This window comes from Protomyctophum bolini, assembly GCF_963924005.1.
Source record: "Protomyctophum bolini genome assembly, chromosome: 24".
Lineage (NCBI taxonomy): Eukaryota > Metazoa > Chordata > Actinopteri > Myctophiformes > Myctophidae > Protomyctophum > Protomyctophum bolini.
The window spans coordinates 7,377,123-7,392,513 of record NC_137885.1 but is presented as its reverse complement, the minus strand read 5'-3'; the positions used below and the strand labels follow the sequence as shown (position 1 = coordinate 7,392,513).

At 43.6% G+C, this 15,391-nt stretch overlaps 1 protein-coding gene across 1 annotated transcript in view; it reads left to right on the top strand.

The window, feature by feature from the left end:
- The window catches only part of LOC308311504 (plakophilin-4-like), a gene marked incomplete at its 5' end in the record, with an annotated part of 79,307 nt that overhangs the window by 25,787 nt on the left and 38,129 nt on the right, over nucleotides 1-15,391 (top strand). Inside the window, 4 exons of the mRNA XM_080758198.1 lie at nucleotides 1,378-1,500; nucleotides 7,397-7,536; nucleotides 8,594-8,806; nucleotides 10,030-10,348. Coding sequence (XP_080614324.1) covers nucleotides 1,378-1,500; nucleotides 7,397-7,536; nucleotides 8,594-8,806; nucleotides 10,030-10,348 — 795 coding nt within the window. The remainder of the gene's footprint in view (nucleotides 1-1,377; nucleotides 1,501-7,396; nucleotides 7,537-8,593; nucleotides 8,807-10,029; nucleotides 10,349-15,391) is intronic.

Genomic DNA, 15,391 nt, shown 5'->3' with positions numbered 1-15,391 from the left:
ATATGATCGCCACAATATTGCTATATCGATGTAATATCGATAGATTTCTGAGCACTATTACGGAGCCACGGCATTTACCCATTCTGAACGGGAACCCATTTTGGTGTTGGCATCATGTTATGCTTTAGCTATTGAAAAATAGCAGATCTACAAGCTCATAGCGCGCCACTTACGAGCTTGTAGGTCTGCTATTTTTGAAAAATCGAAGAACGACTGACATTTTTCAGAATCTGATCTCAGGTCAGAATGGGTTATAATCAGACCAGTGTGTGTCCAGTGGAAACCTCGTATGAATCTGATCTCAGGTCAGAATGGGTTAAGATATGCCGCTGGTCCCACCCCACCCCGCCGAAGGGCTGAGGCGTGCTCCGAGGTCACGTATAAAAAGGCACATGAATTGGAGCCATTTGCTACTCTGTCAGAAGCCACTGTGCGGTCCGTTCCTTGGTCCATTACTCACGTCCACCTTCCTATAACTGTACAGAACACTTCATAAAGTCACATATTATTATATATATATATTATTATGGCCGGAGGATGAATATGAGGTCGCGCAAGGGTTGACATTATGTATTCCACCCTGATCCGTCTTTGCATAAAAGGGATGCAAAATGAAAACAGCTCCCGGGCTTTATCGTGGCATTTTTATGCATCATGTAAAAATTCACAGCTAGGTTGGTTTTATGCCATTTATTTCCATTTGGAGGAGGAAGTACTCCAAGTAAAAGCACAATATAAAACTACGATGTTAGTAGCAAAAGTGTATTCAAATTTTACTTTTAAAGTAGTGGCATCTAAATCTACTTGAGTAAAAAGTACTAAAGTAGTGGCGTCTAAATCTACACCCTCCGCGCCATTGCCGTAGATCTATGTCAATCTGAGCCTATTATTTAATACTCCGCTTAATGGCAATTGCGCCTTTTTATAGCGCTTTTCGATCGATCAAGCCATGATGCTACTTGCGTTAGCATCGGGTCCCCATTGTCAGGACGATGGGGGTCGGCCATTTTAGATCGTCCTCGCCACAATAATCCATTCTATCTGTTTCTTTCAATCGCCTGTATCTCCTATTCCTTGTTGAGAGCCTTTAGATCAATTTTATTATATTCTTGAATAGCTGCAGTATGAAAAGGGGCTTATAAGACTGAGGTTAATGTATGTTTTGTAAAATACAGTTTAAATAATGCAAAGCAAACTACTAAACCAAAGCTAACGGAGTTGATATTATGCATTCTACTACCCTATAATCCTTCACTGCTGTCTTTACATAAAAGGGGGAGTAAAAATGAAACTATCTGTCAGACTTCATCGTGGCATTTACACAAAATCACTGTGATACAGTATAGTTTTTCATGTCGTCGTTTCTCTGCTCGGCAGACGCCGGAGTGGAGCCCCAGGTGGAGGCCATGAAGACGTCCATGTCCCCGTCTCGTCTTCTTCAGGGGGAGGACGGCCCGTACCCCCCCGAACCGGAGCGAGGCTCCCTGCACGGCAGCGAGGGTACGTTCTGCGCGGGAGCGCTACTTTTTTTTTTTTGAACTTTGTTTTTATTTCAGTTTAGGCAACTTCACAGAATTACAGGTATACATTTTTCTTACAACTGATTTTTTTTCATTTTTTTTCCACAACCTCAGCTGTATACTTTCACAGGATATATAAATGATACACTCATACACACAAACAACTTCACATACATTTACAAGTATTCACAAACAAAAAAACAAAACAGAAAGACAAGGGAATAAAATACAGGTATATAGCGAGACAAAAACGACAGAGCGACGGCAACAATGGGAGGTAAACAATACTGGGAACAGACATAACTGGAGATGGAGGAAGGCGTATGGGCACACCAGAAGGTCTGAAGAGAAGTGTATTTGGTTACTCAAGATTCCGAAAACCTGCTACCTCATCAGTAGAGGCAGTACAGGACTCCACCTTTTACTAAATATGTTTGGTTGAAGCCTCAAGGCATAAGTAATTTGTTCCATCTGGTAGATGTCCCATATTTTTTCCACCCACATACTATATGTTGGTGGGGCTGGGAGCGCTACTTTAACGTGGATTTGTTTCAAATGGAATTCTGGGAAACCAGTTATTTCTTATTTTTTACCTGTTTTGAGGGGTGCTATACTGCTATAGCCTCCAATACATGGCTTTGAAGATGACGTCATATGGCAGGGAAGGACTCTGGACTTTAATGTTTGTTTACGGCGGTAAGAAAACGTAAGACGTCGATATAAATTAACATCTTGCAACACATTTTGTTTCACACAAGAAACAAGCCATTGATGCATGAAGTAAAGAAACAGTACAACTGTAACCAATGTGGATTAAAGCTTCACAGGAAACAGTACGGTAACTTGAAACAGCGGCTGGAGAATTCATAGAAGAATTGATCCAGATTCTTAGCTGCCATCCGGTCATGTAGCAGCCAAGACTACGGATCCAGTGACATACAAAAGCAAAAAAGTGGCGCCCCTCACTTCACACAAGTGTGATTTTCCCATGTTGAGTGGAGCGGAGTGAGCACCGTGGGCCTTGAGGGTGTTGCAATATAACAATATAACGAATTAATATAAATGAGTTTTAGTTGTCATAACCGATAGTTACAGTAGGAACTCAATGCCATTGAACGCTTGCCACCCATCGGACCACTGCTGTGTTAAGTGGTCGGATGGGTATAGTTAACCCATTCTGACCTGAGATCAGATTCTAACGCACAGAAGCATGGTGGTTCTTTAACGCATTTTGACCTGAGATCAGATTCTAAAAATCTCTTCTAAATCCTGACAGTTTTCAAAAATAGCAGACCTACAAGCTCGTAGCGCGCTACTCGGTGGCGCGCTATGAGCTTGTAGATCTGCTATTTTTCAACAGCTAAAGAATAACATGATGCTAACACCAAAAGGGGTTCCCGCCCCAAAAATGGGTTAATGCCTCATTTCGTACAGTATACAGACGGATGCCTTTATTCGTAGCTCGGGAAAAAATCTACCTCGTTACAAATGTGGCTGCTCTATCGATGCGTGATTTTCATACTCTGTGTGGTTGTCATTAGTCCTGACACAAACAAGTTTGAGAAGAAGGATATTTTTGGGTGACTTAATCACACGGCAACACCCACAGTGTTTCACACACTGTAGTAGCGGACCCTTACCAACACTCAAGCTCCTCAAGCCTGATTTGCAGTCGAAAATAGGTGATCCCCTCTGTCCTGAGTTTGAGGACCATCGGTCGAGTATATAACGCGTATTCTACCGTATGTGTCCTACAGATGTTCGCACACGCACACAAGCAGAGATTTCACGAGTTTATAGTAAGATGACGTCTATGACACATAATTATACTTGCTATCACAATGGGATTCGAGAGTGTCGCGTCGATTCAATGACATCACACTTGTGTGACGTGAGGGGCACCCACTGTATTAATATCGGCCACATGTCATATTACTGTATATCGTCATTTAGTGCCCTAAACAAACAAGTCCCTAAACAAACAAGTCCATAGTCCTTTGCTGCAAATTATTTACGTCATAAGAAGCTCTTACCAAACATTTAAAATCCAAATAGACTTGGCTGCTCTATGACGTCATCTTCAAACACCATGCATTGGAGGGGATAGCAGCTGCCCCTCGGGAAAAAACACCTTGATTATTCGATTAATCAAAAACAATTGAATTGCTGAGAAAATAGTTGCAGCCCTGAGGATGATGCGCAGCGAACAGAACGGTGGGAACGCTCTGCTATAGTCCTTCACTCCACTAAATCACATCAAGTCTGAGTATAATCCTTCGTTCTCCGTCCATCCGACAGTCTGGGTTTTACTACTACAACCCCCTCTCTGATGAGAATGTTAAACTTAGCTGATCAGTCAGTGTTGCGTTCCAGGCACGTACTCTATGCAGGTGCAGCATTCACATCAACACAGAGCACAGTAAGAAGTAAGAAGTCTCCGGGAAATTCTTAGGTTACCGTTGACTATAGTTCCTTAACCCGCATGATGTGAGATTTCTACTATTTCTAGGCATCAAACTAATAATGATAATAATATTTTTTTTATTTATAAGGCGCCTTTCAGGGCACTCAAGGTCGCCGTACAACAAGTTAAAAAACAGTTGACACAAAAGCAAAAGCAGACAATAAAGTATAGCTTGCACAGCGGAAAACACAGATAAATCACAGGCCTGCCTAAACAGGTGGGTTTTGAGGTGGGTTTGAAATGAGGCGAGGGGCAGAGCGGCTGAAAGCTCTTGACCCCATGGTGGACCGACCATATATCTATTATATATTTTAAATGCAAGCCTGTAATGTACAGTAATATGCAGTAATGGAAGAAGTACTCGTGTTTTGTACTTTTCGTATAGTGAAAGCATCAATACCCTATTGTAGACATAGTCTGTTACAAGTACACATTTCTGTATCAAAAATGTACTTGAGTAAAATGGCGCAGGTTGATCTGAATAAATCTGGGCAGAGTTCTGCTCTGGCATGCAGGGTGTGTGTGTGTATGTGTGTGTGTGTGTGTGTGTGTGTGTGTGTGTGTGTATGTGTGTGTGTGTGTGTGTGTGTGTGTGTGTACACAGGTTGCCAGGGACCGGGCCAAAGGTGGCGGATATTAGCTGGTCACAGACAGATGGAAGGACACACGGACGGATGGGTGGATGGACAGGGAGCAAAACATAGTCTCCCCATGCCTTCGGCCTGGTGGAGACATTAACAATAGAGCTATAGCAGTCAGAACCACAAATGAAACACAATTGCTAGCTTAGAGTTAGCAGCACCGCATTTTTTAACAAAATCCAATAATTTAACGGTAAAACAAAATGCTAAAAAATGAGTTTATGCAGACGAGAAAACCAGACACAAGCGCATAATAATAAAATCCTCAGTGACAACAGCCATTTCTAACTCAGAGACTGTACAGGAATCCTGCTAGCATCACCGCCGTCGTTGCTTTTAAGCATTTGCATATATCTTGCTTGTCGAGTAAAAAAATGGCGATAAGGAAGGGATATATGTGCATGAATTATGGAGGCAAACGGGCAACTTTTTTTTTTGAAATGGTGGCCTACTTTCACTCAGGGAGAGAGAGAGAGAGAGCTTATTTAAGATGAAGCGTGAGGGAGGTCATTAATCATTAACTATAGTCTCTTCTTCCATATAAAGTTTAGTTCCGAATATAAATGAGCCCGGCCGGCGAGGAAAAGTGTTTAACAGAAGAATGTTAAGCAGAGACAGCGCCTCAAGATCTTTCATCTATTTTAGCGCTACTGGGTTTAACTTTGAAACTGAGTCAAATGTTTTTTTTTTGTCTTGCGCTCCCTGGAGTCTCATTTAGGTTGGAGTGTGGCCAAACTAGTGCCTAAAGTAAAGCGTTTAATTATGAGTATTATAAAAAAACATTAGGCTAAAAACAGCTTTGGAATAATGAAACTATAAGTAGAGTGACGACTGGTGGAAGAAATACTCAGATTTATTTTGACATAACATAAGACCTATGAGACCAAGATTGTTTTCTAAATCCTGACGTTATCAGTCGTGCTTAAACTATTTCATGCCAAGGAAGCCCAGAATTATCTGTATTTGGCCGGGGACCCCCATCTGATAATATTTTTTTCCAGGGATCCATGTCTGTCTGTCTGTCACAGTACAGTACAGTACAGTACAGTACAGTACAGTACAGTACAGTACAGTACAGTACAGTACAGTACAGTACAGTACAGTAGGGCAGATTCCGACAGGCTAGTCCAATAACCAGTAGTCCGACAGCCAATTAGCCCAGGAGAGAAGATTTGTGTTCAAAAATGTAACATTCATCAAACACTTTCAAGATTCTTCTCAATTAAAATAAATAAATAGCAGATGTTTGCTATTTTTGAGAACCACTGTTTTCTGAAAACCTTGCTAAAATATAAAATGATGCTTTTCCCGGTTTTGCGTCCGGGTATAGCTCAGTCGGTATAGAGCTCTCGTTTTATTGTTCCATACAAGTACAGAACAAAAATTTGATTACCCAGATCCTGGTCAGACATAAAAATAAGTAAAATACAGTACAGTCTAAAAAAACACTAAATATAATTAAAAACCTATAGTGCAAAAAAAAAAAAAAGCATTTGCACAACCCACTGATATCGCACGTGCCCATAAAAAGCAGCAGCACTAAAAAAAACAGCATTAAAAAAGAAACAGTTCACGTGTCACGGCTCAAGTTCATAATAGTGCAGAGTTCATGTGTATAATTAAACAGATCACTATAGTGCAAAAGGTCACAGTTCAGGGGTCTAGAGTTCATGATTCTCACAGCTATACAGGGAAGAAGCTGTTTTTCTTCCTGGGTGGTGCGCTGGCCTTAATACTGCGTATAACCTCCTCCCCGAAGGGAGGGGGACGATCAGACCGTGGCGTGTGCACAGGGTGGGTGGCATCCTTCCATGATGCTGGCGGCCTTGTTCCTATGCATCTGCTGGTGTAAATGTCACCGAGGACAGGAAAGGCTATGTATCCGGTGATCTCCTGGGCATAGGCTTCACCGACCGCTGTGTAGAGCCTTCCTATATCTGCCTCAGAGCCGCTATACCGTATAGCCAGACGGTGATTGCAGGATATGTTATAGGATGCTCTCCACTGCACACCTGTAGAACAACACGCACTTTCTGAAGTCGGCTATCATTTCTTTTGTCTTTTTTTGACATCGATGCAGAGGTTGTTTGCGCTGCACACCTACACGCCTGTATACTCCACCTCGTTGTTGTTGTTGTTGTTGTTGGGGATTAGCCCCCACCACTGCTGTGTCATCCGCGAACTTGACAATATTATGGTTGCTTAAGGGTGCCTGGCCTTACAGTTATGTCAGCAGGGTGTACTGTACACGGCAGGGGACTCAGGACGCATCCCTGGGGGGGGGGGGGGGGAGCCGGTGTTGAGGGTGACGGGAGAAGAGAGGATGTTTTTGCGGATCTTCACAGTCTGTGGCCTGTTTGTCAAGAAGTCCCAGTTACAGTTACACAGGGGTGCACATAAATGCCAAGAACAGACAGTTTGTTCACTATAGGGTCTGTGTGGGATGATGGTATATCAAACGCCGAACTGAAAGTCCAGGATGTCCAGCTGATGGTAGGTGTGCAGGCGGGGGGGGGGTTCTAGCACGTGTGTTACCGACTGATACCGACAATAAGCCACTCCAAATAGCAGATCTACGAGCTCGTATAGGTCTGCTGTTTATGAAGAATCGTGAAAATGCTGCACAAATCTTTGAATATATATATTCTTTCGGAAGACTTTTTTTTATTTCGACGTCAGGCCTATAATATGTATGGGTTAAATGGGGTAAATAAACCTCAATTCATGTCATCAAATGTTGTCATCTCTCTCTCTCTCTCTCTCTCTCTCAGGGTCTGCAGGTCACTCGGGACAGATGACCTCGTACTCTGACAGTGGCTACCAGGACAGCAGCATGGGTTACTATAGCAACCAGAACGTGGTGCGGTCCGAGCCTCGCGCGCTGTCTAGAAGCCCCCGTGCCGAGGGACAGGTTTGTTGTTTTCTCTTCTCTCCCTTTTGCAGTCATTCAACTTTTATTCAAAATTCGCCGAGATAAGAAATGACATATATAAGAACAACAAAGAAAGACAAATCTTGACAGCAATCGCGTGCAGGTAATTAAGTATATATTGGCCTAAAATGCGGCCAGTAGGTACTAGTTTAAGATCTTGTTGCAAGTAGGTTCCAAGAAGTATAGTTGCACCAATGCTGTCTATTATAAGAGCTGGAGAGACTGGGAGAACCCTATTACCAAACAAAACTATTAAAGGGACACTTCACCCTTTTTGCAAAAAAATATATGTTAATGACGTTTAGAAGCTTTAGAACACTTTCCTGGGGGTCTTTATGTATGTAATATGTGGTTTTAGATATTTTAGATTGTAGCAGTGAGCCTGTTGTCTCTGATGTCATGGACACTGGGCTCACTTCCTTCCTGGACTACATGTCTCAGTAAGACAGCTCTCCCCCCTATCCACAAGGAGGAGCAGTGCACCAAAGAATTATGGGAATTGTAGTCCAGGAAGGTAGTGAGACCAGTGTCCATGACATCAGAGACAACAGGCTCACTGCTACAATCTAAAATATCTAAAACCACAAATTACACACATAAATACCCCCAGGAAAGTGATCTAAAGCTTCTAAACGTCATTAACATATCTTTTTTTGCAAAAAGGGTGAAGTGTCCCTTAAATGATTGCTATTTACAGGAGCCTGCATTTAAAGACAGGGTGCAATGGCTTTCAGTCTAAAACGGAAGGCTGCTGTGTGCTTCTGAACCAATCAGAGCGTTGCATCCCTTCTGGCTATGGGTTGTGTATAACACTGCGACGCTGGAGCTGTTTGTATACAAAACAGTACAAGTCAGATGCCCATTTACACCCTCGTCCTCGTCTCATCGGTTTCACACCGATGTTGACCTGAAGGTCAAATTTTCATTTTCTCTCCCCTCCTCCTCTATGCCCTCTATCTCCTCTCCTCCTCCTCCTCATATCTCCTCATCTCTCCTCTCTCTCTCTCTCTCTCTCTCTCTCTCTCTCTCTCTCTAGGCATCAGGTCGCATGTTGAGGAGGATGGCCTCCCTGCCCTCCCGGAGTCAGTCCCCGGGCGGCGGCACCGCCACCACCACGGCCTCCCCGTCGCGCGCCTCCCTCCGCACGTCCCAGGGCAGCACCTCCTACGGCTCCCCCATCCTGTCCGAGCCCAAGCCCCTCGTCTCCGTGTTCCCCGGCACCTCCATGCCTCCCTCCTCCTCCTCCCAGGTGGGAGTCGTTAAACCTTAACGACTGTGCTTTTATAGTTCCCGACGACACCGAGCCAGTGTTGTTTTGTTTTTGCCAGCAAATTTCTATTTTAGTTTTATAGTCTTTGTCTTTTGAATAGTTTTCATTTAGTTTTATAGTCACATTTTAGTCAACCGGAATGTTTTATCGTTAGTCTAGTTTTAGTCGACTAAATCTACAGGTGATTTTAGTCGACTAAAATGTATTTTGGCGGGCCTTGATGCCGTCGTAATGACACTTGCTGAAAATAGCCGATCTACAAGCTCACAATGCGACACGTCGTGAGCTTGTAGATCGGCTATTTTCAGCATGCGACCAAGTGTAAAATGACTTATACTGGATCTGTTGTCCACTATAGTCCCTTCCTAACATTTTAGTCTAGTTTTTATTTGTTGACGAAATTGGCAGTATATTTAGTCTTAGTTTTAGTCACCATAGCATAAAAGGTTTTAATTTAGTTTCCATTTAGTTTTCTTCTTGGGCCACATTATTACGATTTTTCAAAAATAGCAGATCTACAAGTTTCCCAGTGTTCTAATTTGCATAACATTGCTGAGTACTACCTTGAGTATACCATTGTATACTTCAATGTGACCAAACACGTATTAAATATAAATGTGTGCTTTTCACTTATTATTTGACAGCTATATCAGTTACTTTGCAGTGTTAATGCTAAACTTGCATTAAGCACTTTAGCCCTATATTTTGCACTTACTTTGACGCATTGTGAGCTTGTATTGTACATTGTGGCTATTTTTGAAAAAAAGTTGACAAATATATATATATATAGTATAATTATTTGAATGCCAAATTGCCAATACTCTTGTACCTTTAAGTCAAGTAAAATTGTGAATACAAGCCTTCCACATAATAATCTAATATATTGCCTCCCCCTGGCCAGCCGGGGCGCCTGATGGAGGGGAAAGGAACTGGTTGGAATAACGTGTTCCTTCCGACCAGGGAAACTCCCCCCCCCCCCTGTCAGGTGTAAAGGAGCAACTTGGACACTCAGGCATGGAGGAAACATGAGTTCAAGTCCGTTGCTCTCCCCTAGTCCCCCCATATATGGGGACTAGGTTGGCGGAGGGTGTGTACTAGAGCCCAGGATCACATTAGATGATTGACACAGGGGTGAAAAATGGGTTACAAAATCGTGGGATGTATATATATATATTTTTAAATCTAATATATTTTATCACCAGGGCTGTGCCTCTCCCACCTCCTCCGACTCCCCCACCAACGGGCACCACCACCACCACCAGCACCAGCAGCGCCACCAACAACAGGCCCTGGCGCCGGGCAGCGGCGGCCGGAGGCTGAGCTCCACCCTCTCCCTGGAGGAGGGGCGCGGCGGCGGCTTGGCGGGGTCTCCGCCCTCCCTGCGCACGGGCATGACGGCGGTGCCACAGCAGCACTACGGCTCCACGCTGCCGCGGCAGAGCCAGCCGCTGGCGTACGGCGCCGACCCGTACGGGCTGTACCACCAGCGGAGCGCCCTGCCCAGGCCCGACAGTCTCATAGGTCAGTGTTTTCTCTCACACGTTGAGCGCCCTGCCCAGGCCCGACAGTCTCATAGGTCAGTGTTTTCTCACACACGTTGAGCGCCCTGCCCAGGCCCGACAGTCTCATAGGTACAGTGTTTCTTCTCTCACACACGTTTTCTTTTATCGGCAACGCAGAGAGCTGATCAATGATCCGACTCGTTGGTCTATAGTAGTAATGATGTATAGTGGGCGAGATTTCATCATGAATGGCTGCCATGGCCTCTAAGCCAATGGGAGACTAAAGCCCGCTCTCCTCTCCCCCCTCTGTCTGCACCATGACTATAAAGACTGCAAACGCGACTTGTACACAATATGCAAGAGAAAGGAACGCAAGCTGATATAATAATGACTTTTCGTGTTTTTTGGCTTCAGCCCCCTTACCCGCAGCTATAATATTTTGTTTTGATCCGCAAGACGTCAAACCTGTGACGTTTTCTAAGGCTTAAAAAAACTGCAAGAGCTCAGTTTGATATTTCTTCTGCTTTTTCTTCTTTTTTACAATGTCTGCGGTTTACAACTCTAATAAATGACAACTAGTGGACCTATAGGAGTCCTCTACACGACACTATACCCTCTACAGTAAATAGATGGGTCTTTAACATGCCTTTTAAAAAGTCCCCGAGGCAGCAGGGCTATGCCAACAGCCTTGGATCCTGCACAGGGTCTCCTTTTTCATTTCAACCACTTTTTGGACATACAAGGTTTTTCCACCCGACATGGACGATCGCACAAAGACAACAGGGGATTATCTTATCCTTATCTATTATTGTTATTGTTGTCGGCGTCAAAGCCCTGCTGACGCAGAGGTTTATCATTCATCATCATTACATTAAGCCTGCTCCACTAACCCATATAACCCCGCTGTGTGTGTGTGTGTGTGTGTGTGTGTGTGTGTGTGTGTGTGTGTGTGTGTGTGTGTGTGTGTGTGTGTGTGTGTGTGTGTGTGTGTGTGTGTGTGTGTGTGTGTGTGTGTGTGTGTGTGTGTGTGTGTGTGTGTGTGTGTGTGTGGCGGGCGGGCGGGCGGGCGGGCGGGCGTGCGGGCGTGCGTGCGTGCACTGTATATAAATATGTGTGCATCTTTGCATGTGAGATAGATGCAGTGAAGTGAAAGAAAGCTCATATTCACAAAGCAGTGTGCGCTATAACACACACAGCCTCTAGCAGCATGCTAAAATGCAGCACATGAATGATGCAATGGATCGTCACGGATGACGCAAAGGAAAAGAAGCATGTAGTCACATGTAAAAAATGCAAAAATGCATTCCATCAAACCCACAGTCTTCCTCCCATATCAGTGCAAAGCGAGGAGGTTTAGAACGTGTTTTTGGCAGCAAATTTCTATTTTAGTTTAGTCATAGTCTTTGGACTGAAACTTCATTTAGTTTTAGTCACATTTTAGTCACCTGGAAATGTCATTTCGACGAAATGGCATAAGATTTTAGTCTACTAAATCTACAGGTGATTTAGTCGACTAAAATGGGTTTTGGTGGGCCTTGATGCCGTCGTAATGAGTGTTTTTACACTTGCTAAAAATAGCCGATCTACAAGCTCACAACGCGTCGCAACACGACGCGTTGTGAGCTTGTAGATCAGCTATTTTCAGCATGCAACCAAGAGTAAAATGACTTATAGTGGATCTCTTGTCCACTAGTCCCTTCTTAACATTTTAGTCTAGTTTTTATTTGTCTACTAAATTTGTCAGTATATTTAGTCTTATAGTTTTAGTCATCGTAGCTTAGTTTTCATTTAGTTTCCATTCGTTTTTGTCAGTGGAAAAAGGTAGTCGACGAACATTCTTCGTCTTAGTTTTAGTCGGCGAAAACAACACTGGTTTATTGCACTATGCAGACCACGCAATTGCGTGGCGCCCCGAGGCGGGGGGGGGGGGGGGGGGCACCGCCTGGGCGCAGATGGTGCAAGAGGAGCACCCTGCTGCTTCAGCCTTGCTGGGAGCCCCCAGATTGTTAAATCCACAGGTGTTACCGATGATGCTAATGCTCTGTTCCATGTATTTTTTATTTAACCTTTATTTAACCAGTAAAATCACATTGAGACTGCGTCTCTTTTACAAGTGGGAACTGAAGGCCAAGAGGCAGAAATAAAAATTACACTTCAAAACCACATCATCAATGTTACATTTTGAACCAGCCAATACAACATCCATAATACACCTTAAAATACAACAAGTCACCTGTCCTAATTTTTTCTTTTTAGTAGCAGGGCAAAATACACCATATACACAAATATACACAATCTCCACGATTTTAGCCGATATAATGGATATATAGGCATAAACATAGGCTAGTACATATCCAGACATGTGCAAGTGTTGGATTGAAGCACTGAGAAAACTGTTGAGCCTTTCTTCGTCCTTTTTTTCTCTTTAAACTTGACTACGGTAGCGGTGGTCTCAAAAACATAAAGGAACTTTGACAGGAAAAGACTCGCTCACCGTATAAACAAAGAAGTAAAACTCCTTAGACTTGAGACTTAGAAAAATAATATTTATTTTATTTTAAGATGCTGTGCTCATGGTGCTCTGCGGTGTTGGATTGTACATCAAAGATGATCCTTGATGTAGTGGTTCTCAAACCTTTTAATTTCAAGCACCACCGCTAACATAACATTCGGAGAGTGTGCAAAATGGAACCAAATGGACCCTTACCGGTCCACTCTCAGAGTTACACGCCCGTACCGTACGCAACCCACTCAAGGACACTTTGAGAGACAGAGACCCCACTGGTGTAGCAGAGTGTTTCCAGTGAGCCAACATGCACAATAGCAGCACCCTGACTCTGTTTGACCAGAATGGAACAGAGCCTTCATTAGTATCATCCGGTAGCTAATGGCTATACAGTATGTCGACCTACTGTACCGTACCGATGCGTTAACACTATAGGACTGGGACTTGATTAATTGCTGATTCATTGAGATTAATGAAGTACAGAAACAACGCAATTTAAAAAAAGTGAACGCATTTTAATCGTGCATAGTTTTTGCACCACAGAACCTTTCTCACTGGAAGTCGTACCTATATCATACCAGTGCACGCAATGGGAGATGAAGCCGGGCGATCACACCACTTTGCTTGGCCCAGTGGGATGGGAAATTTAGATTAAAAAAACCGCACTCATTGATTCACTCGTATACCAAAATAAAATAAAAATGCTTCTCAGGTCGAATATTGTGATATAATAATATATGTGATTAATTGCGATTAATTAATTGCAATGATTCAAATTAATTAGTCTAGATATTATTTTTTATAATGGAGTCCCAGCCCTAGTTGCCACCTTTAACCCATGATTTTTAATAGCATATTATTTACAAGCTTGTACATCTGCTGTTTTTGAATAGCCAAACACACAAATCTAAAATGACACGGACGCTTTCCCGGTTTTAATGGTTTTAAACCTTAAGTCCTATAGCCTCGTCATTGGAGCCGGCCGGGACTGCAGGGCATTCTGCCGGAGCGCCGGCGAAATTGAGTTCGGCGATAAGGTCAACATTCAGGATGTCTTTCAGAGCTGTCGGGGGGGAATGCAACGGGAACACTTGCTGCGGGAAAATAATGTCTTCTGTCAATAACCTAACCTGACTCCGCCGCCTCCTGCTGCTCCCATCTGGTCCCCTTCTCGGGGCAGAGACGATGCACTCCGGACCATTTCTGACCGCTAGAGGGCGCTAGAGGGCGGGATCAACGCCACACTGATGACGTATTGAAGCGCTGCCACGGTGCAAATGTAAACACAACCTATAACTGGTCTACAACTTGAAATTATTATGGAGATATCATCATTTTTTTGTTCCCGCTGCTTCCGGTTTATCGTTTCTGCTTGAGAGAGAGAGCCCAGATCCAGGCAGGAAGGAGGGAACTTGTGAACTTGATTATACTGCCGCAATCTGGCGGAGTCAGGTTACAAAATAACCACCCTCAGATTAAAAATAACGTTATCTATACTGTAAGTAAGGAAGACTTTTTTTTGTGTTCTCATCTTCTCCCTTTCTGAAAAAAATGTGTTGACTCTTGCCTGTGTCTTGCAACATGTGTCCGGGTAGCTCTCGCCTTTCGACCACAAGTTCACATGGTTCGATCCCGGGCACCGCCAAATCAGCAAATGAGTAGCACGGCTTGGCGCAGCAAGTCGTGCGGCAAGTACTGGGAGGTGATGGTAGGTGTGGCGCTCCACCTCAGCAATCCATCTCCCATGTGGTTCTAACACATTGTAACGGGGATAGACTCCCGCGTGTTATACCGGCTTACTACACCTACTTCTTGCGCCAAAACAATGTTGCCCTCACACGTATATATAAACCTGTAACGTGATAATAAAGTAGATTTGTTATTGTCGATTATTAGCCGACACGAGCGGAGGGAACACCTTTTCATCGGCTGCTGCTCAGAGTCGGCACACTTTGTTGGCTTGCGGTTCGACTCGGCGCGCCTCGACAGCGTCCAACTAACAAAACAACTGGTTTGGCAGTGCATGCAAGCGCGCAGTATAGTCTCGCTGTTTATATAGAAATTATTGGTCTGTACTGTACATACAATGTATTATATTATTTTGTGTAGTTGCGAACGCAGTGAGCACTTACTATGAGACCTAGCAGATCATGTCTGTCTGTGTGTGTGTCTGTCTGTGTGTGTGTGTGTGTGTCCCACCTTTGTGCCCATATATGGAGCTGAGTGATTTGTTTGTGATTGACACTCCATATTTGGACGTATAGCTGCTTTGGGGACTCCTTATATGGTTATGGCTAAGTTAAAAACTTAACTTAAAAAAATAATAACTTCAAAATAAAAAAAACAAAAAACCCCAAACATGTACGAGCTGCGTTCGCTTCCCGCGTTTGCGCGTCTTACTGGTATCATCACTATGCTTATGTTAACAATTAACCTATATCATTATCATTTGTGGTAATATATTATTTAATTTTCACCCAAAGCTAAATGATCCCATTAGCTACAGTTTAACACACATCCCCAGTGCACAAATGGATCCAGTAAGGGTCCATTTGG